A 21,225-nucleotide genomic window follows, 5' to 3' on the forward strand; every position below is an offset into this window, starting at 1 on the left:
GCTCAAAATTGTGAGAGGTGGAGCCTTGATTCACCTGAGACCCTATACAGTTGAGTCCCTGGAAGATGAAGTTATGAAGGATTTGAAGTGATTCTGTGACCCTCCTACTAGAGATGTGCCCTAGCCTCCTGCAATCCTCACCTGTTTACGTAAGCATAGTGTGTAAAATGTGTAGGTTTGATTTGGTAAGCACATAGGCCTAGATTGAAATTCCAGGTCTGCCATTTATGAGCTATATGGCCTTGGGCAAGCCATCACTACCCTGAAGTTCAGATTAAGAGGCTGTGTAGAACAGTGGTTAAGAATGAAGACAGACTTGAGTTTAAGCTATACCACTTGAAGGGCTTCCCTGGTGGCTCAGTGGCAAAGAACTCATCTGCGAATGCAGGAGGTGCGGGCTCAATGCCTGGTTCAGGATGATCCCCTGGAGAAGGAAATGGCAACCCACTTCAGTATTCTTGCCTGAGAAATCCCATGGATAGAGGAGCCTGGCGGGTTACAGAACATGAGGTTGCAAAAGAGTTGGACATGATTTATCAACTAAACAACATACCACATAAAACCTGTTGGACATTGAACAGATTTAACTTCTCTAAGTCTTGACTTTCTTGACTTTAAACTTATTAAGGTTCAGACTTCCCTGGTGGTTCAGTGGTTAAGATTGCATGCTCGCATTGCAGGGAGCCAGGGTTCAGTCCCTGGTCAGGGAACTAGATCCTACATGCTACAAGTAAAGATCCCACATGCTGCTATGAGGATTGAAGATCCTGCAAGTGACAGTTAAGACACCGCTCAGCCAAATATTTAAAAATAAATGTATTAGGATTGTGAGGACTAAATGAGGTAATTGAAGTAAAGTGAACATATAGTAAGTACTCAATAAATGGTAAGTACTATTATAAAAATAATTTGTTATAAGAAAACCTACCCTATATAACCTGCACTGTGAAGACTGAGGAGGTATACTGAAGCACCAAGTGATGCTCATGATCTGGTGACTTGCCTGCTCTTCACAGACTCTCAAGATTTGTTTTCCTATGTGTTATTATCTCCTGCCACTAAATCTTACCCTATGCCTCATCCCCTTTGATATAAGCCCTCAGGCCCAGAAAGATGATAATTAGGTGATTAACTTAAGGCTCTAAAGGTAGAAATCTGATTGATTAGATTTCTTTACACACCCAGGGTTCTCCTATTATCCTCAAGGGACATGGGTGCTTCAGCAATGGGCTTCTAGAGACCACGTCTCTGTCTTTGTTGCCTAACCTTGAGAATAGTGGCCTTTCTAGCTTATTAGGCAGGGACAACCATTCTGTGGCAAGCTGGTGTTATTTTGTAGCTGGAGGATCCATGGTGGCCCTCAGCACATAGGCTATCATTTCATCAACCTTTATGGAGCACACTGTTTCTGGGTCAGGGACTGAGGCCATGGTTATGTTGCCAGATTCCCCCTTCTTATCCCGAGTCAGCCCACAAAGGGAGATGGATATTCTCAAAGACTGGTTCATCTCATTCTCTCTCCACATGATTAATATTTTTTTCCACCTAGAGATCCCTCTCCTCTCTAATGCTCAGCTCCGGGATGGGACTTCCTCTAACCCCAATCTATTCTTCTATAAGCCTGTTACCTCTTCCTTTGAAGCACAGCCAGTTTGAGAAGCAACTGTAGAACAACAGGCTTGCCTCAGACACACAGAAAGGTGTTGCTTTCTTCTCATTGTTGCTCCTTTGTTCCTTCATTCATTATTTTGTTCATTCACTTATAAGACGTTAAGCACCTAATATGTGCTAGGCAATGGGAATAATATAAAATGCAACTTCTACCATCAACGAGCCCAGTCTAGTAGGGGAAAAAAGCATGTAAACAAATGGCAAATACAGAGAGCTGGTTGCTAGACAATAGTCGCACACAAGAAGTGTGTCACATACAAGAGGCATACTTTTTTAAGGTGGGGTTGGCAGGACTTTAAAAGTTTACAGAAAAAAATTTTTTGTGTCTTGAGGGGCCACCAAGTGTGAAGGACCACCAAGTGTGAGAGGAGATATTCCAGGGAGGATTAATCACCAGTTGGAAAGGGAACTGTCCTAGATTAGAACAGCCTCATTAGGCTCTTTGTGAAAGTAGTGAGAGATGAGACTTGAGAAGGTAGGGTGCGGCTCCTAATAAACCTTGTACATCACACTGAGAACTCAACTTTAATCTGTAGGCTTTCATATGCACTTGAGTGTGCTCTCTTTGGATGAAGGAGAAGAGACAGGTAGACTGGCTGCAACTGACCAAGCATGAACTGCTGAGAATGTGAATTTAAAGGGCAGTGGAAATAGTGAAGACAGTTTTGTGAGTTTTTGTGGAAGTGAAGTGAAGTCGCTCAGTCGTGTCTGACTCTTTGCGACCCCATGGACTGTAGCCTACCAGGATCCTCAGTCCATGGGGTTTTCCAGGCAAGAATACTGGAGTGGGTTGCCATTTCCTTTTCCAGGAGATCTTCCCGACCCAGGGATCGAACCTGGTTCTCCCGCATTGTAGGCAGACGCTTTACCGTCTGAGCTATCAGGGAAGCCCAGTTTTGTGGAAAGGGATGCTAAAAAACAAAAAGAAAACCTTTCTCTCCCTATGCCTTTTTCTAATTTAGAGATGTGTTAGAATATTAAACCTGGTCCCCCTTCTTCAGGTTGCGGTGGGTCATCCTGCTCCGTCCTTGACTCGGTACCACGATCTCCTGCCGTTTCCAAAACGCTCTCTTCAAACCCTTTTTTGTGCCTGGGTTTTGGGCTGCGGAATGGAGAGAGGAAGCAAAGGTAACTAAGTTGGTATAGGTCTCTGGATAGAATCAGATCGTCGTCACGAGCGGTTAAATGCGACAGTTGCTAAGATCGAGCAGACGCGGAGAACCTTGTGTTGGTGTTCGGAGGGGCGGGCCCGAGGCAGGGCTTGAGGGCGGGACCGCAGCGTGGAGCTGCGGGGAGGGGCGGAGCCAGGGGAGGAGTTTTAGCCGGAGCCGGTGGCGTCCCTTTTGGGATTGAGCAAGTCAGAGCTGGGAGCGGGTTCGGCACGGGAGAGCGGGGTTTGAGACCAAGCCCACTTCTCGGGCGGAGACTGCAGGACTTCTGCCTCCGCAGCGGCCGAGCAGGGGTGGGTGAGGGGCGGAGTTTTAAGCCCAGCCCTCGGGTTCTAGTCTCTGATTGAACACGGTAGGTCTTGGGGCGGGTCTGGGGCGGATCCCGTTCTGCATTTGACAGCTCTCTAACACAGCTGCAGCCGAGTCTTGTGGGTTCAGGAACCTGTGGCCCGGCTCTCCGCGCGTCCCCGTTCCCCCGGTGGCCCTGGCCCCGGCCATGAAGCGCATCTTCTCCTGCTCCAGCTCACAGGTGGCGGTATGTGCTAAAATGTCTGGGAGGCTGGGCATGGGGCTGGGGTCCAAGCCCTGTGGTGACAGAGTCCTGAGTCCTGACTCCACGCATCATGGCCTTTTATCTCTATCCGTCTTTCTAGCTCTTCCACTCCGTAGTGCAGCCCTCCAGCCCTGCCTTCCTCAAGACCCTGTACCTTAGCCTTGACTTGCCTTCCTAACCTCTGCCCTCCCCAAGGTTCTTTCCCTTGACCCTTTCTTGTCCTAGAATCTACACCCCAGCTTCTGATACGTTCCCTGGAGCCCCTGGTTCTCTCGTAAAGGCGCTGTTTTCTACTTCTATCCTGTTTCCCAGTACTGAACTACCATCAGGCGTCTGTCCTATCCCCAGCCTGGGCTCAGCCCCACTCTCCTTTCTATCTCCCACGTACTGCCCCACGCTTCATTTCCCAGCCCTGCCCTATCCTCACGACCTCCTCTATGGTCCTATCCTTGCTCTCAGTCCCACAAGTACCTGCAGCCCCGTGCCTTCTCTAGCCCTCCTTCATAGTGTCCTCTGTCCTTGTCCCCATCTCACCCCATACCACTTCCACTCCCACTCTCTCATCGCCACCACTGGCTCTCAGACAACACCACTCCAAACCTCTTTCCAGTTGGGATTCCCACAGCAGCGGCCTTCTCTTGTTCTCCCTCTTCAACCTCTGCCCATTTCTGCCCAGTGGTGGTTCAACTCCCCGATCTCTTCCTACCTGCTCTCTGTGGGTTAATCTTGCAGTCCAGTCTGGCCACACTGACAGGCACTGCCAGAGGAGGCACAGTTGCCTGGCTGCTCCCCAAGGAATGGGTAAAGTGCCTGCAGATTCCACTCTGGCCAGTTCACTGCGGTGCCTGGTCATCAGACGGGTTCTTGGGTCAGTCAAGGCCTTTTGCCTGCTTCTCCCCAGAACCTTCCTTCATACTAAACCCTCACCCAGTTGTTTAGGGCTCTTACTCTTCTTCCTTTGAGTCAGCTGGGGAACGGTGATGGTAAGAGAAGAAGAGGATAAAGTGGATTCACTCTGAGAGTTCCTAGAAGTCAATCTGCTCCCGAGGTTCTCCCAGAACAGGACATAGGGAGAAAGTCTACAGAAGCGAGTGGCCAAGGGAGGGTATAGGTGCTTCTTTTCTGAAGATCTCTTATAGACAGACCTCCTATCAGGGGACGAAATTTTCTGTGGACACTGAGATGGTGGCTCATTTAGAAGTAATGTGGCCAGCTACCTGTAGTAACATTGCTTAGCCTAACTTGACTTAGTGCTGTCACTCATTGAGCAAACATGAGAAATGCTCAGCTTCTGCATGAGCAGGTCACAGAAATCTGAAAGCAAGCTATGAGGCAAGAGTAGGTACTCTGTTGAAGCCTGTCCTCATCCCACTTATGTTTGCTTCCCCATTAGTTTCCATGCATTAATCAACCAATCAAAAGACATTATTGAATGGCTATTAAAGGTACCAGAAACTGAGGCAACCCAGAGTGTCTTAACTCATGATGATTTTCTCATTCACATGGACTCTTCTTTAGTTACTGAAAGTCCTCCACATTGCCCTTCCCTTTCAGGTTTGTGGAGTCTGCCTGCTCCTTAGGAATGGGGAAACTGTTTCATTCTTCCTGATTCTCCAGTTGTTGGTCCATGCCTCCTTTTCAGGGAGCTGGGGTGAACAATGGGGTGAATATTGAAATTGGAAAGCATCCCTCTGTCCTTCTTCGTCCCAGCTCTACAGAGGTTTGGCCATAAAGAATTTCTACCCATTCTAAACTCTTCTTAGTACAACAAGATTATAGGTAGCAAATTAGATGGATTTAGAACTGCTTAGCTGGAAAGAAAACTGTTTCCTCAGTCAGGGTAGGGATCCAATAAGATTGAAAATAGACTAGTTTAAGCTGTAAATTGTTTCCTCATGAAACTTCCCCACACTTCTCATGATAAATTCCTCCACTCCCTGGGTGGCTAACTACTCTGAACCAGTTTGTCAGAGAAGTAGTGTCACAGCCTTCCTGACCACTCCCAAAGCCTAGTTTCCTAGTCATGGCAGAAGATTGCCCCTTTCCATCCTCTCTCCAACCCCTGGGTTCACTGTACTCTCAGACTGAGATGAGAACTGAAGGATCAGTGATCATTTAAAAATTAATCTAAGTCATCCAGAATACATATAGGAAGTTCAAGAAACAAACAAAAACTTAACTCCTATGATCTCATTTTGTTTTAGTCCCAAGGAGTGTCTTCTATGTTAGCTTACTCTGCTTATGTAGAAGTAAACCAGGAAATAGCTTTGAACAGTAGGCACTGAATCAGGTTAGAGAAATGTCAATTGCATTTTGTTATTTTTTAAAAAACTATTTATTTACTTATTTGGCTGCATCGAGTCTTCGTTGCAGCATATGGAATCTTTGATCTTCGTTGCGGTATGCAGGTTCTTTAGTTCGGGCATGTGAACTCTTCATTGTCATGTGGGATCTAGTTCCCTGACCAGGGGTCAAACCTGGGCCCCTGCTTTGGGAGCAGAGAGTCTCAGCCACTGGACCAACAGGGAATTCCCTCAACTGTGTTTTAAAAATTGAGAGTCAACTCCTGGTTTCTACAGGGCAGCAAAACCATTTCCATTTACCCATCCTATACAGTGGTAGCCATTCTCTCTACTGTTGGCATATTTCGTCTTCATAGGATGCTCATGGGCACACAGCCAGAGATAAGAAGAGGCTGCAATTACTTCTACAAAGGCATCCCTAGTCTTGGCTACAGAAATACAAAGCTTATCCTTGTTTTTGAGTTTGCTAATTAATTTTGTGATTGCTCCCTTGAGGCTGTGATGGTTATTCAGTGCCTCTTTCCCAAGGTGCTGGGATGAAAAATAGACTAGATCTTGGAATTCAGATTCAGAAGCATCCTTCTGTGTTTTGTTGGTTTTTTTTTTTTTTTTTTTTGCCACACCATGCAGCCATATGGGATCTTGCTTCCCCAAGCAGGGATTGAACCTATGCCCCCTGCTGGAAATGCTGAGTCTTAACCACTGGACAGCCAGGGAGGTCCCCCTCTGTTGTTCTTCACCCTAGCTCTGCAGAGGTTTGGCCACGAAGAATTTCTACCTATTTTAAATTCTTCTTGGTATAACAAGATTATAGAAAGTAAATGAGGTAGATTTTAAAACTATCTAGCTGGAAAGAGAATTATCTACATTGCTAAGAAATACCGTTACCATCTATACAGCTTGACTATTGGCCAGTAGGAGCAAGAACCCTTCCTCCCACTCCCCTGGATGGAGAATTCTGAACCCAGGAATATCCAGAATGTGCCCAGCAAGTTTGAGAAGGATAGTGATTAGAACTAATGTTTATTGTGTACCTCCTATGTGACAGAGCTAGGTGCTTTATATAGTGTTATTTTATTAGGAAACTGTGGTTCAGAGAAGTTGTTACATGCCTCAGTTCACAAGGATAAAAAGTGTTAGAATCATAATTTTAAACAGAGAACTTCAGATTGAGGTCAGCTAATGGTGGTGTCCTGTGGTGGAGGTGTAGTTCTAGCTCTCTGCCTTTTCTGAGGGTGATGTAGCCCCCAGGGGACATTGGATAATGTGTTATTACATCTCAGTCTGTTGAGCAGTCATTTTGCTTATTTTGTCCTTTGAGAATTAACCTGTTTGGAGACTCTTCCTCTTGCAGGGATTAGTGTCTGAACGTGGGTGGCTTTACTCTGGAGGCGGTCTTAGACTGTTTATTTGAAAATAAATAAACCTTCCATAGCTCAGTATTAATATGACCTGGTGGTGAGAACTAAGATAGGGCATCCAGTGGCCTGGGTTCTAATCTCAATTTTACCACTATTCTGTGGTGTGCCCCTGGACAGTTATCTAACCTCAGTGCACTTCAGTTTCTTTTCTGTCAACTAGATAAAATAATATCAGCCCTAACTACTTTCCAGGAACGTTGAAAGGTTAATTGAAATAACACTTAAAAGGGCTACGAGGAATTACCTCAGGAGTGTTACCTCAGGAACCATTTACCTTAGATAATTTTATGGTGTAGGCATTTAAAATCTTTCCTGTTCTTGATTAATAATTTGCCCTGGCTATGTAAACAGTATTTGAAAATGAGCTGGCTTCCAGAGACTCTATTTTTCCCCACCTCCTCCTATAGCTTCTTTCTTGTTTCAATTACACCTCGTAAAATGCAATGTGCCACCACCAATCCCCCACCACTTCCTGTTTTTTTTTTTTATAAGGATGCCATACGCTTGTAATGCTTTTTACAGTTTACAAACAGATTTTATATACATTAGCTCATTTCATACAACATGATGAAGTAGTAATTAGTTTCCACATTTTATAGATGAGGAAACAGGTTAGAGGTGTTCAATGGCTTACTCTAGTTCACATAGCTGAGGAAGTGGTCGAACCAGGCCCTGAACTTAGGCCTGCTGACAAGTATTTGCCTAGGGCTCTTTTCACCATTCCACAGATTTCTGTATCCTTCCATCCTTTCCTTTCTCTTCTCTGGAGCAAACAAGGCTTTTCTAGGCTTTCGGCTCTGGGTACTTTTACACAGCTCTTTCATGCCCTGTAATACTTCAATTATTGTAATTACCCTACCACCTGAAAAAGTCAAGCTGGCACAGTAGAACAATGTATGCCCAGGTGTGGATCTTGTCTGGAACAGCTGCTCTCTGCCAGGAAAATGAGGAGGGAGGGCAGGGTGGAGGAGGGAAGCTGTCTCTTCTGCCTCCTCCAGCCTAGCTGGAGACCTATCTTGGCCTTTTGGTTGGTGTTGCCAGGGAAGGGGAAGAGGGACTAGCCAAAGGGCCTGGGTATGAGAAGGGAAAATGGAAACTCTGTGCTTCTCCTCCAAATTTTGCACCCCAAAGCCAATGGGTAGAGATGGTATGGCTAGGTACTTAGACTCCTAACTGTGACCCAAAGCTAGGTGCCTTGATTTCTCAAATATCTGAGAACAAAAAACAGAGCAGCAGAGAGGGTTGAGAGGCAAGGTGAACCCAAGTCTGGGATGGTCAGTTTGGTTCAGTTTGCTCCAGCAAGACCTAACGACCAAAAGGGAAGGAGTCAAGGCTAGGACTGCTGGGAGGTTGTGCGCCTACAAATAATCACAGTGCTGATTTAAAAAAAAAGATATTTGAAACACTAGCATTCAGGACTCAAACAATGATTTTTAATTCAGTAGTCCAAGCCTCTTTTGGTTCAGAGCAGGCAATAACTGGCAGTAGTCCCAAGTGGCATGTGCATTGGTGAATGTTGAACTGGCCCAACTATGAAGCAAGCATTCAGTGACCTAGGGTGAGTGACTTGTAGAACACTGAAAGGACTTCAGGGATGTCCCTTTTCCCTTGCTTGGCCTCCTCATCATCTTTTTTCTTCCTTGGCTCTACCCCCACCTCTTATATTCTCACAATGTGTTGCTCTGGTCCAGGTGGAGAGATGGAACCGCCGTGATCAGAAGCTGCTGGAGGCGGTGCAGCGGGGGGACGTGGGACGCGTGGCTGCCCTGGCCTCCAGGAAATCTGCCCGACCCACTAAGCTAGACTCGAACGGCCAGTCCCCGTAAGTCCTCTTGATCCCCACCTTGGTATGTGTATCATGTTCAGTTGCTAAGTCGTGTCTGACCCTTTGCGACCCTGTGGACGGTAGCCCTCCAGGCTCTTCTGTCCATGGGATTTCCCAGGGAATACTGGAGTGGGTTGCCATTTCTTTTCCCCCCTTGGTATGCGGTTCTCTTTAAAAACTTCAAGCCTGGATATGATGTAAGACTAGGAAACATCTATAACTTCAGAGCCCTTTTTTGTCTTCATTAGCAAGTATATCAATAAATCTTCACTACTTCTCTAATGCTGCACACAGTGAGAGAAGGAGAGATTGTCCTTGAGGTCCTTACACCACATGACCCACATCAGCAAAACCTACCGAGAAAGGAATAAAGCCATGAAACAAATGGAAAACTGAAACATAAACTAAGTAGGGTATTTCTTCATTGCACAAGTCAGAGGGTATGTGCTTGAGAAACTAGGAGTACAGTGGTGGCCATGAGCATCATGTGGCTGGAAGAGGTGATTAGTACAAGAGGGATGTTATTCCTTGTCTCTGCCCAAGTCAGCCTGCAAATGTCTAGCCCTCTGCTCTGGCCCACTCTTTCTGTGACATTTCCAGTCTGCTAAGGGTATTGGGCTCAGAGGGACAGGTAATTATGTGTACCCTGGACACCCTGAGATACTCAGATTGCTTAAGACCCATAGCTCTTCTTTCTACTTTGCTTCTAGCCTCCTCTGACGTTATAATAGTAGGCTATTTACATAGGCTTCTCTTTCTCAGAAAGTCAGGCTAAGGGAACTTCCCTTTCTGCCTTTGGAATTGGCTTTGGGGTGATGGAGCATAGCAAACAGGGCTTAGAAGATTCTCCCAGGTGGGGAAGATCCCCTGGAGAAACGAATGGCAACCCACTCCAGTATTCATGCCTGGAGTATCCCATGGACAGAGGAGCTGACAGGCTATAGTACATGGGGTCATAGAGAATTGGACATGACTGACTGAGTAAAACTATTCCTCATCTTTATGAGGCCCCTTTATCTTTCTGCCTCCTGGCCTTGCCTCTGGCAGGTTTCATCTGGCCGCCTCCAAAGGCCTGACAGAATGTCTGACTATACTACTTGCCAATGGGGCTGACATCAACAGCAAGAATGAGGACGGTGAGTTAGACTGAGCACTGGATCATGCTACTTGCTTTTCCCTTTATAGCAGCAGTGAGGGGGCGGGGTGGGGCAGTGCTGGGCCCTGCTGGGTGTTCAAACTGTGGTCCCCCCTGCTTCTCTCCTTGTAAGTCCCAGCCAGCCTGCTTTCAGGGGTTCCCCTCCTTGCAAGTGAGGGCCTACCTCACTCTCACTCCCACCTCCACTGTGGGTACCAGGCACTTGGGGAACAGGAATTTCTGGCCCCATGTGGCTGAGAGTTTCTCTCTCTAATCTCCCTCTGATTATCTGTGCGTCTCTTGCCTTCCCTCCCTGTGAGTCATCAGCATCCGTGGGGCCACCTACCCCCATTCCCTGCTTCTTTCTGTTTCTAGGAAGCACCGCCCTGCACTTGGCCACCATTTCTTGCCAGCCACAATGTGTCAAGGTCCTGCTGCAGGTAAGAGAGACCCCTGATACTACTCCTGTGAAAGGAAGAACTGGACCCAGAGATTCCTGACTGTCTTGTACTCACTAGCAACATTTGGTCAAATGTACCCCTCACATCCCCAGTAAGAGAGCTGGTAATCTCTCATTCATTAATTCATCAGTATTTATTTAATATTTGCTATGTGCAGGCACCCAGCTTAATGTTGCCCTCCAGGGCACATCAAAAAGCAGCAGTGTCAGGGACTGACACCCAGTCAGTCAATATGCGTGTATCGAGTTTCACCATTGGCAGAGCCACTGCAGAGACTGACTGCTGTGATGATGGGTGGGTGGAAGGATGGCAGAGGTGTTCATGTTAAACCCAAAGTCTGCTGTCTGTTCTTGAGGAGTTTGTAGTCTAGGAGTACAAAGAGAAATATACATGTGAAATGACATGTGGACAGTTCAGAAATAAGCTTCTCAAATTTCAAAAGGCCCGGTTCAACCATGCCATTGTGCCAACAGATATTCTGCTTTGTTCTCCCTAGCTCTTTCCAAGATTCTCATTTATGATCCTAAAGTACCAGACATGCACTCAGGTGTTATTTCCTTAATGTGTTTATTTACCTATAATCTGATTTTCCTTAGGCCCTAAGTTTATGAACCAGGGCTGAAATTCAAGACTGCCTATCGTCTGCAAGGAATAAACTGGACTTGCCTAGTAGTTGGCCATAGCCATGATCCCTCTGCCCCTCCCTATAGTACGATGAAAGCTGGTTCTACAACAGATACAACAGGGTGGGAGATGACAGTGTTAACACCATGCTCCATGCTGCTTCCCTTTGTGACTGTTTGCAGCATGGTGCCAATGAAGACGCTGTAGATGCAGAAAATCGTAGTCCATTGCACTGGGCAGGTGTGTGCCAGGGGACTAGTGGGAAACGGGGCTGCTGGGACCAGAAGGTGGGGAGGGAGGGGAGGATAATGTTTGCGGGGCAAGGGGAGGCCAGAGTTGACTGCTGAAAGGTTTGGAGAGGATACTGCATTGTGGTCTGAGAGGTGCCCTTCCTGCTTCTGCTGAACCCAATCATCCTGTAACCCTCCATAGCCTCCTCTGGCTGTGCCTCAAGTGTGCTCCTCTTGTGTGATCATGAAGCCTTCCTGGACGTCCTGGATAATGTGAGTGTTGGCAGGGCCCTATATGGGGAGGCTGCTGCTTTCTTTGAAGTTAATTAGCCAAGTTCCACGTCCAGGGGTTGTGTGGTACCACCTCTTCTTCCTTCTCCCTCTGCCCCTCCTCCTTTTCCACACAGAAAGGTTAAGGCTTATCTTCTGGAGAGTTTTCAACCCTCTGAGAAGGAGTATTTAGCCCCAGAATTGGCGTTCTTTTCCTGGAGAGGTGTGGGAATAAGGGAGTTGGTAGGACTGTGCCAAAGCCCTGGTTCCCCTGTCTCCTCATGAACCCTGTTCCCACAATCTGTGCAGGATGGACGTACACCCCTAATGATTGCCTCGCTGGGAGGTCATGCAGCTATCTGCTCACAGCTACTGCAGAGAGGTGCCCGGGTTAATGTCACCGACAAGAATGACAAGTGAGCCTTCTATCATCCCATCCCAAATCCCAACCCTGACAATCTAAAAAGGAGCCACTGGGCAAAGTGTGTGTGTGTGTGTGTGTGTGTGTGTGTTTGTGTGTGTGAGATGGGGAGATTGGTCTCTGTTTTCTTGGGAACCGCCTTTCTTCCCAGTGGTGGTTCAGAAGCGCCCTGCTTGTGCTTCATTGTTTTCCTCTTGGTGAGTTAAGAATGTTTTCTTTATTCTTTATACTTTCCTATTCTGCTGCTGCCGGCACCATCCTTCTAGCATAGATGACTCTGGAAGCAGAATTAATACTCTTGGAACCACTATTTTAATTGACTGGCTTTCAAACTATGTTCTAAGATATAGAATCTGTCTACCCAGTAAAGAACTTATATAGAAACTCAACATATAAAGCAGAGGAAAATGGAGCCCCTCAAATAGGCTCCCTGCTTTCTGATGTCACAGCTCCTAGAATGACATCTGAACAGTTCTGTTCTGGCCTAATGCTTTGTCACTTACTGGTAACGGTCTTTGGTTCTCCTGACCACACTTAGCCTTGCAAGTGGATTTTTTTGTTGTTGTTTTTGTTTTTGGAAACCAGGACTCCAGGATTTCATGAGAAAAGCCTATGCTCAGATTTGTCTTACCCCACAGATCGGCTCTGATCCTGGCCTGTGAAAAAGGCAGTGCTGAGGTGGCTGAACTGCTCCTGAGCCATGGAGCAGATGCGGGGGCAGTGGACAGCACAGGGCATGATGCTTTGCATTATGCCCTACGCACACAAGACAGGACCCTGTGGAGGCTGCTGCGGCAGGCCCTGAACCGGCAGGGCCGAGGGGGTAAAGCCAATCTGCTTTTGTGACTCTAAGATGCTCCTTGATAGCCTGAGAATCAAAGAAGCTTCTTAGATTCCCATTTGTTTCCATGGAAACAATCCATGTGATAAATAACTGTCACTTTAGTGGAGAATTTACTTATTTATTGCTTCTGCTATGAGATGCCTCCCACTTCCCAAAAGCAAGGTCACAAAATTCTTTAATGCACCCTTGTCTCTCCCTGAAGGCAACTCTGGCTAGCACTATTGCCAGCATTTATGAGTTGTAATTGTACGTCTATTTGTGTGATTCAATTGTCAGTCTTTCTCTTGCCCCTACTATACTGTAACCCCCTCAGATAACCTCCTCTGTCTTGCTCACCATTGGCTCCTGGTTTCTAACTGTAACAGTACTTATTGGCACAGTGTCCAATACATAAGTGAGTGAAAGAAATAAATGAGCCGACATCTCTCTGGGACAGGGAACCTACATTGCTGGCTACTTAGGGATCCATCAAATAGGGGTGGCTTCTAGCACCAGAAAGACACGTGTGGTTAAGGATGAACACTGAGGGGCCACTCCTTTCAGAGAAAGTCTGAAGCCAGAGTGTGGGCTAAAAGCATGTGGGCCCTGTCTCCTCTCTCATTTCTCTCATGTCTTTTAATGTAGGTCAGGGGCCAGTTCAACACCTGGATCCTGCATCCCAGGTAAGACCCTAAGCACCTACTCCTTTTGCTTCTGACCCACCCCAGTCTTTCCCGCTGGGATGTCTCCCAGGCAGGGATCGTTGGGGCATCGAGACAGTCTAAGAGAAGAAAGGCTAGCTGCCTGGGTTGACGTCACTGTTCCTTTTTCTACATAGGCCTCTCCCTCTGAGCCTCAGGTGGGTGCGCCACCTAAGAGCCCGTGGAGGGCAGAGCCTGAGGAGGAACAGGAGGAAGAAGAGGACGAGGATCCATGTTCAGAGGAGTGGAAGTGGAAGTATGAAGAGGAGAAAAGAAAAGTTTCTCAGTTGGAGCAGGAGCTGCTGCGAAAGACGGAAGAGTGCAAGGCTCAAGCTACAGCTTACCTGGGCCTGGAGAAACAGATTCAAGAACAGGTTCGGGAGCTGGGGCTCCTCCTGTCCCAAGAGCCCAGAGCTCCAGGGGACCAGGGCTCTAGTCTCCGGCCTGGAGGAGATGGCATGGAACAGGGTTGTGCCCTCAACCTGCTGGCTAAGCACATACAAGAGCTGAAGAAGCATCAGCAGGCTACAGCTGCAGCGGCAGCCAACCCAGTATTAGCTTCCAAGAAGGCTGAGGATTCAGTCCCAGGGGAGATCCAGTATGAAGCCCAGGGAAAGTCCCAACCAGAAGACCAGGAGCCACCCCAGAGCCCAAAGTCTGAGACTGTAAGGAAAACCACAGGACAGCAACTGACCAACAGTGATGGGCAGGCCCTTCGCCCTGATCATACTGACCAGCTGTTTGCTGGCCGGAAGGAGAGGCCCCAGGCTTCAGGGGCTGAACCCACAAGCACAGTGGCTGAGCCAGTGGGCACAGCAGCCATGAATCAGCTCCTGCTACAGCTGAGGGAGGAGCTGGCTGCGGTGTGGCGAGAAAAGGATGCAGCCCGGGGGGCTTTATCAAGACCCGTCTTGGAGGGAGCTCTCGGGACACCCCGGGCTGAGGCTGCAGCAGCTGCCTGGGAGAAGATGGAAGCCAGGTTGGAGCAGGTGCTGGTGAGACTGGATCGAGCAAAAGCAGGATTGCAGATGAAATCCGAGGGCCCTGCCCAGGAGCCCAGAGAGGGAGCGCTCAAGTCAGTCCCAGGGACCATCACCCAAGAAGATGAAGAAAAGGAGAAAGGGGTCCTTGGGGCCCGGGGAGAGCCTCTAGGGGCTCCTGGAGGGGACCAGATGCCAGGAGGAGGCCAGGCCAGGGGACAACTGGAGAAGGAGGTGTCCGCCCTGAGACTGAGCAACAGTAACTTGCTGGAGGAGCTGGGGGAGCTGGGCCGGGAGCGGCAGCGGTTGCAGGGGGAGCTGCAGTCCCTGAGCCAGCGGCTACAGCGGGAGTTTGTGCCCAGGCCGGAGGCGCAGGTCCAGCTACAGCAGTTGCGGAGGAGCGTGGGGCTGCTGACAGACGAACTGGCCCTGGAGAAGGAGGCCACCGAGAAGCTGCGGAAGCGCCTGGCCTCCCAGAACAGAGGCCTCCAGGGGCTGTGGGACTGCCTGCCCCCAGACCTGGTAGGCCAGGGGAGTGCACGGAGCACAGTCACCGCGCCCCTGGAAGAGCTGCAGGCCTGCATCAGTGCCTTGGTGGCCAGGCACCGCGAGGCCCAGCAGCGGCTGGCTCAGCTGGAGGAGGAAAACCAGCAGCTGCGGGGCTCCCCTTCCCGCCCTGGCGAGCCTCGCTGTGGGGAGGCCTCGGCTTCCCCTCAGGTGGCGGCTCTGGAGCAAGACCTGGGGAAGCTGGAGGAAGAGCTGCGGGCGGTTCAGGCCACGATGAGCGGGAAGAGCCAGGAGATAGGGAAGCTGAGGCATCTGCTCTACCAAGCCACCGAGGAAGTGGAGGAGCTGAGGGCCCGGGAGGCGGCCAGCCTGCGGCAGCACGAGAAAACTCGGGGCTCCCTGGTGGCCCAGGCCCAGGCTTGGGGCCAGGAGCTAAAGGCCCTGCTGGAGAAGTATAACACTGTCTGCCGGGAGATGGGTCGGCTGCGGGAGGCGGCGGCCGAGGAGCGGCGCCGGAGCGGGGACCTGGCCGCGCGCGCGGCGGAGCACGAGCGCCAGGCCAGCGAGATGCGCGGACGCTCGGAACAGTTCGAGAAGACGGCGGAGCTGCTCAAAGAGAAGGTGGAGCATCTCATCGGCGCTTGCCGGGACAAGGAGGCCAAGGTGAGCAGGCCAGCCCGCCAGCCGAAGGGAGTATCAGGGACGGTTTCTGCGTGCTTAGGGTCTGCGGCCCTGAAACTGGGTCTTCCTTCCCCGGTGGCTCAGCGGTAACGAATCAGCCTGCAATTCAGGAGCCGCAGGAGACACGGGGTCGATCCCTGAGTCAGGAAGGTCACCTTGAGGTAGGCATGGCAACCCATTCCAGTAGTTTTGCCTGGAGAATTCCATAGACAGAGGAGCCTGGCGAGCTACAGTCCACGGGTGGCAGAGTCGGACGCGACTGAAGCGACTTGGCAGGCACGTATGACCTGAAACCATCTTTGGCCAGTCAGATTAATAGCCCAAGCAGAACACCAGTCAGTTGCAAGGACCACACAATGTTCTCCTGGGTCTGAGGGGGTTTGGGGTTGAAAATTGGAAGTAAGGTATAAATTCAAGAGAGAAGGGAGCTTGGGTATTAAAATTTGGGGCTCAGGGTTCGGAAGCTCCCCTCTCATTTCAATCAGAGTAGGTTCTACAAAAGAGTTTCATTGGCAAAGAGGGTGCCATGCAGAGGAAAAAATTTGAAAACCAATGTGTTAGATACTCGAGTTTACTAATGATTGCTCCAAAAGTGAATATAAGTCTATATATTTTTAAAAGACATGTTTTTATGAATTCTAAAAAAATCAATTTACAAATGAATTTAGTAATTCTAGAACTACTTGTGCAATGAGTTCAGACTTATTAGAATTTGTGTACATGATCAAATTTAGAAGGATTAAAAACTATAGGGAGTTACATTTGACAGAATATAAAGTACATAAACGTAGAAGGAATGTTATATAGAATAGGAATCAGTGTTGGGTTGGGTTAATTAAAGAAGGAATTTTATGTTGGTGTTGAAGATGATTAGACAAATGAGCAAAAGAAAATAGTGTAGTGGCTCTTAATTGAGACTGTCTGCATTTGAATTTCAATTTCAAAACTAACTGATTGAGGGGCTTCCTGGGCAGGCCAGTGGTTAAGAACTGGAGCTTCCACTGCAAGGGGCACGGGTTCAACCCCTAGTCTAGGAAGTAGGATCCTGCATGCCATGAGTGGCCAAACAGAAAACAAACAAAAACCCCGAACTGATTGACCTCGTGTGAGTTATCTAAGCCTCAGTTTTCTCATATATAAAATGAGGATAATAACAGTCATTATGAGGATTCATTAAATATTACATTTAAAATACTCAGAAAATTTTTGGCAAATGGCTAATACCCAGTAAAGGTTAGCTACTCCTGCCATTCCTATTACAGCTGGTTATGATTAACTGCATTTGTGTCTCAACCTCACGAACCACAAAAACTCATCTCCATTTCCTTCAGCGGTCAGCAGCCAGAAGTTGGTCAGTATTCAGTAAGGAGCTAAGAGTGTGGGCCATGAATTCAGAGATACCTTGATTCAAAATCAAATCTTGATTTCATCACTTATTAGCTGTGTGATTTTGACAAATTACTTAACTCCGGCTCCTTATCTACAAAACGTGAATGATAATACTTCCCTCAGAGAAGTATTGTTTTTCTTAGAACAGAAGAGTTGTTTTGAGGATTAAATGAGACAATGTGTGTAAAAGCACATGGCAGGTATTAAATACCCAATAAATGGCAACAGACCTTGACTTTGAGTGGTCCTGGAGTGGGAAATGACCAGGGCCGCATTGATTCCGTTTCCTTTTGGCCTCAGATCAAGGAATTGTTGAAGAAGCTGGAGCAGCTTTCAGAGGAGGTTCTAGCTGTTCGGGGAGATAATGCTCGCCTTGCCCTACAGCTGCAGGTATGTTTGGTCCTCGGGAGATGGGCACCGCTAGAGAGGAGGGTGCAGAGTGGCAGTAATGTATCTGTGGGAGAGATTTTGGGGATCCAGAGGCCAGGCAGTGGTCTAGGCTGAGGTGCTCAGGGGCCAAGGGAGCCCACCTGCCACAGCCGATCACTTCCCTTTGTTTTCCTCATGCTTGGGGGAGGAGGGTGAGTCACATGACCTCCCACTGATACTCACTCCCAGGATTCCCAGAAGACCCATGAAGAGATCATCTCTACCTATAGGAAGCATCTGCTGAATGCTGCTCAGGTGAGCCTGGGGGGAGGTAGAGGCAGCGAGCTGGGCAGGGGGCATTGCATTTGGCGCCTCTTCTCTTAACTGCAAAGACGTCATCTCTCAGAAAGCTGGACTTTAAATGTTCCAGTATCAGGTTTCTGGACCTCATGAGGCAGATCAAGAGTATGAATGTGAAGGGAAGAGGTGTTTGCCCCTCCTTTCCAGTTCCCTGACTGACTGAAAGTCTTTTTCCTGTCCCTGTGCCCTTTCTTGGGGTGTTTCCCAGGTGGTGCTAGTAGGAAAGAACCTGCCTGCCAACGCAGGAGGTGTAAGAGACGAGGGCTTGACCCCTGGGTTGGGAAGATCCCCTGGAGGAGGACATGGCAACCCACTCCAGTATTCTTGCCTGGAGAATTCCATGGACAGAGGAGCCTGGTTAGGCTACAGTCCATGGGGTCGCAAGAGTCAGATACAACTGAAGCAACTTAGTACACAGAACATGCCCTTTCTCAGTTTCCTCCCGAGCCAGCTTATCCCTCACCAAGGACGAACAGGTGAGTGGCTTGCTCCTTTATTAGGAACTAATAATAACTACAAAGAATTGAACACTTATTTTTGTACCTGGTGCTTTGCTCCGTATTCACAATTGTAATCCTCACAGCAGTCCTGAAAAGTCGATGTCATTATCTTCCTTGTAAAGATTAGGCAACAGCTATGGAGAAGTACTATTAAGTGAGGGCACATAGTAAGTTGCATTCTACTGCAGAAACTCTCCCTCTCATGTTTTGTTCATCTCCTTTTGTTTCTTTCCTGCCACCTACAGGGCTACATGGAACAGGACGTGTATAATATCCTCCTGCGAATCCTCAGCATACAGGAGTGAGGCAACCCATGCCCTGAAGAATATGGGATCTCTCTGTTGTGAGTTATGGACTCAGGATGATGAGGGAAGGAGCTTGGGAGAAAGGGGGTTAAGGATGGAAACTGGAGTCTCCTTTTGCCCCGGGTAATAACTGACACTAGGGAGATAGAGTGGGACATATCTTGTGGGGGCATAGACTGTTTGAGGTGAGGTCACTTGAGTAGACATGATATGGGGAATGCCTGGGTGGAGTCAGGAGTCAGTGAGCAGATAGACTGAAGGGGTCTGACTTATGGGATAAGAGATGGAATGGAGGAGTTGAGTGACTTTCCTAAGGTCTGGGGCGGAGAGAAACCAGTGGAAGATGAGTGATGGTGGGACAGTGATGCACGGTTGTTTCCTAGAGTGGGATTCTATAGATTCCAGAATCTCCTTCACTCCCCCACCACTCATTCAAAGTGTAGTCATCCTCTCTCTTTCTCCCGACCCCCATGCAGCTGGCTATCTTCTCTAGTCTGGATAGGGGAGGATCATCTTTAGCCTCTTGGCATGAGTGGGAGGAGACTGAGGGTATAGAAGTGTGTGCATTTCATTCTTGAATTTCCTCTTTCAGGGAACAGAGCATCCTGGTTGGCAGAGGCTCCATCAGGCTGTGGTGGGTGGTGGGTTGGCCACTGGGGCTGGTGTGGGTGGAGCTTCACCTGACATTATGGACCCCAGACCTGAGAACCTGAACCCTGGAATCAGCATGGATGAGATCAGAGGAGGTGTGGGTGGAAGCCGGCTCTATGGAGAATAAAGTGGGAGGCAGGATGGTGTTGGGTGTCATTGTTTCTTCTAAAGGGGGCATGGGGAAGGAATCTTTTCATTCTTTTTTGATCACAAATGGCCCTGTAAATTAGCTGCTTTCAAACTTTGATTATGATCCAAAGAAATACATTTTACGTCCTGTGTGTACATACCTGAAATAATATTTACCCTTATTATTTCTATTCTATTCTATATTCCATCAAAACATATTGGTTACCTCCACTAATGAGTCAAGACCCAGTTTGAAAAACAGCATTCTCACAGTTGGAAAAACAGCCCTCTGTAAAAATGGATATCGACACTCCTCATTTCTCTTAACATCTGTTTTGTACTGACTGAACAGCTCTAATCTTTCTCTCTACCTTGGGACTCCTCAGTCCACTATCTTTTTTATTTTTATTTATTTATTTATTTTTCACTCTTTTTTAAGAAGGAGAGATTAAGAGACCTAGATTTTCTTCAGGATGTGCATATGATATTCTATCATGTTAAACTAGGTGTCTAGATTTGAGGTGCCTGATTTCATGAAGTCACTGTCCTTTGCCCCAGGTGCAAAGAGGGTTGAAAAGTCTGATTCCTGGAAAAGGGATAAAGGGATACTCAGCTTTGGCTTCTTCCCTCCAGTTCTGTTCTCAGACTGATAAAAATGTATCTCTGGGTCACTTCCCCTGGGTCTCCGCCCCTTCCCGCCCCTCCACCAGTCAGACCGCTAGGTGAGAGGGAGGCGGTCGGTTACTCAAATATTTGGAACGGTGGCCCCCACACTGATCCCTCCCAATTCCTTCTCTCAGCCCGCCCCCTGCTGGGTTACGCTGGGTCAGGCGGCAGCGGTTTGGCAGTCAAGAGACTGACTGGGCTGAGAGAAGGGTGGGGAGGGGCTGTCGTGGAAGACAGGGGGGCCACGCAGGGCTGCAGAGCCTGTCTCCAGGGTTTGGCCAGGAAAAAGGCAGCTATGTAGATTAGGTCCTAGACAAGATGACGTCAGTTCCAGGGTTTATGCGGATGGGCACAGGACTTCTTTAAGGTTGGGAGAATGAAGAGAGGAGGAATGGATGGGGAAAAAGAAGGGTGCAGTTGCCAAAAGAGCATCAGAAGGTCAAAGTCATTTCTATTAAGGGGAACAGAACTTCTCTTTTCCTTCCTGCCCTTCGAGTTACCACAGAATAGAAAAGGAATATAACATTCCTTATTGTATATGCAGTGCGGGGTGGGAAGAATGAAGAGATGGCTGAGAGAAGGGTCCAGAGAAGGGGAGATCATTTTGCTAAGTTCGAGTCAGGAAACAGTTCTGGTAATGGAAGTCATGCCTTTGGCTTCCTCTGGGGTTCCTGGAAGCTGATCCCAGGATGGCTGAGCTGTGGGAATGGTCAATGATGTTAATATTAACACAGAAGTAGAAACTTCTCCAGCCATGGGTTTTCCTAAGCAGTCTCCCTTTATACAACCCCATAAACTGTTACCCAACAACTCAAGCCCTGACATTTTCCTTGATTTCATAAATAAATCTTTCTTTCTCAAAGTAACTCTAGTCTTGATGTTCCTGTCTTTCCTCCTGGACTGTCTCTTTAGTAGAACTTCAGTAGGGACTTAACTATTCCTGCTTCACTTCTCTCTCCTTCTCCAGATGGGATGTATGCATGAGAGGAGGTGAAGCTTGGTGAGCCCTGATGGGGTTTGAACCCCACACCATGTTTTTGAATGCCCTTGATCTGAAACTTGGTCCTGATGTGCAGTTCAT

At 48.2% G+C, this 21,225-nt stretch overlaps 1 protein-coding gene across 1 annotated transcript; it reads left to right on the plus strand.

Moving 5' to 3' along the window:
* The first annotated feature begins 16 nt into the window (after positions 1–16).
* On the plus strand, positions 17–21,010 carry ANKRD35 (ankyrin repeat domain 35). The gene is made up of 16 exons (XM_043875955.1): positions 17–149; positions 2,673–2,799; positions 3,254–3,375; positions 8,809–8,939; positions 9,990–10,078; positions 10,453–10,517; positions 11,345–11,402; positions 11,595–11,665; positions 11,972–12,078; positions 12,722–12,906; positions 13,552–13,589; positions 13,745–15,757; positions 17,465–17,554; positions 17,783–17,848; positions 18,639–18,736; positions 19,291–21,010. The coding sequence occupies exons 1-15, from the start codon at positions 114–116 to the stop codon at positions 18,696–18,698; spliced, it is 3,258 nt and encodes a 1,085-aa protein (XP_043731890.1). The 5' UTR covers positions 17–113; the 3' UTR covers positions 18,699–18,736; positions 19,291–21,010.
* Positions 21,011–21,225: the final 215 nt, after the last annotated feature.

Source organism: Cervus elaphus, chromosome 20 (genome assembly GCF_910594005.1).
Source record: "Cervus elaphus chromosome 20, mCerEla1.1, whole genome shotgun sequence".
In the NCBI taxonomy this organism is placed as follows: domain Eukaryota; kingdom Metazoa; phylum Chordata; class Mammalia; order Artiodactyla; family Cervidae; genus Cervus; species Cervus elaphus.

Coding starts and splice junctions, on each gene's coding strand:
- ANKRD35 (XM_043875955.1), top strand. CDS start 114: ATGTGCCCTAGCCTCCTGCAATCCTCACCTGTTTAC. Junction 11,403..11,594: donor TAGTCCATTGCACTGGGCAG/GTGTGTGCCAGG, acceptor AACCCTCCATAG/CCTCCTCTGGCTGTGCCTCA. Junction 17,555..17,782: donor GCCTTGCCCTACAGCTGCAG/GTATGTTTGGTC, acceptor ACTCACTCCCAG/GATTCCCAGAAGACCCATGA.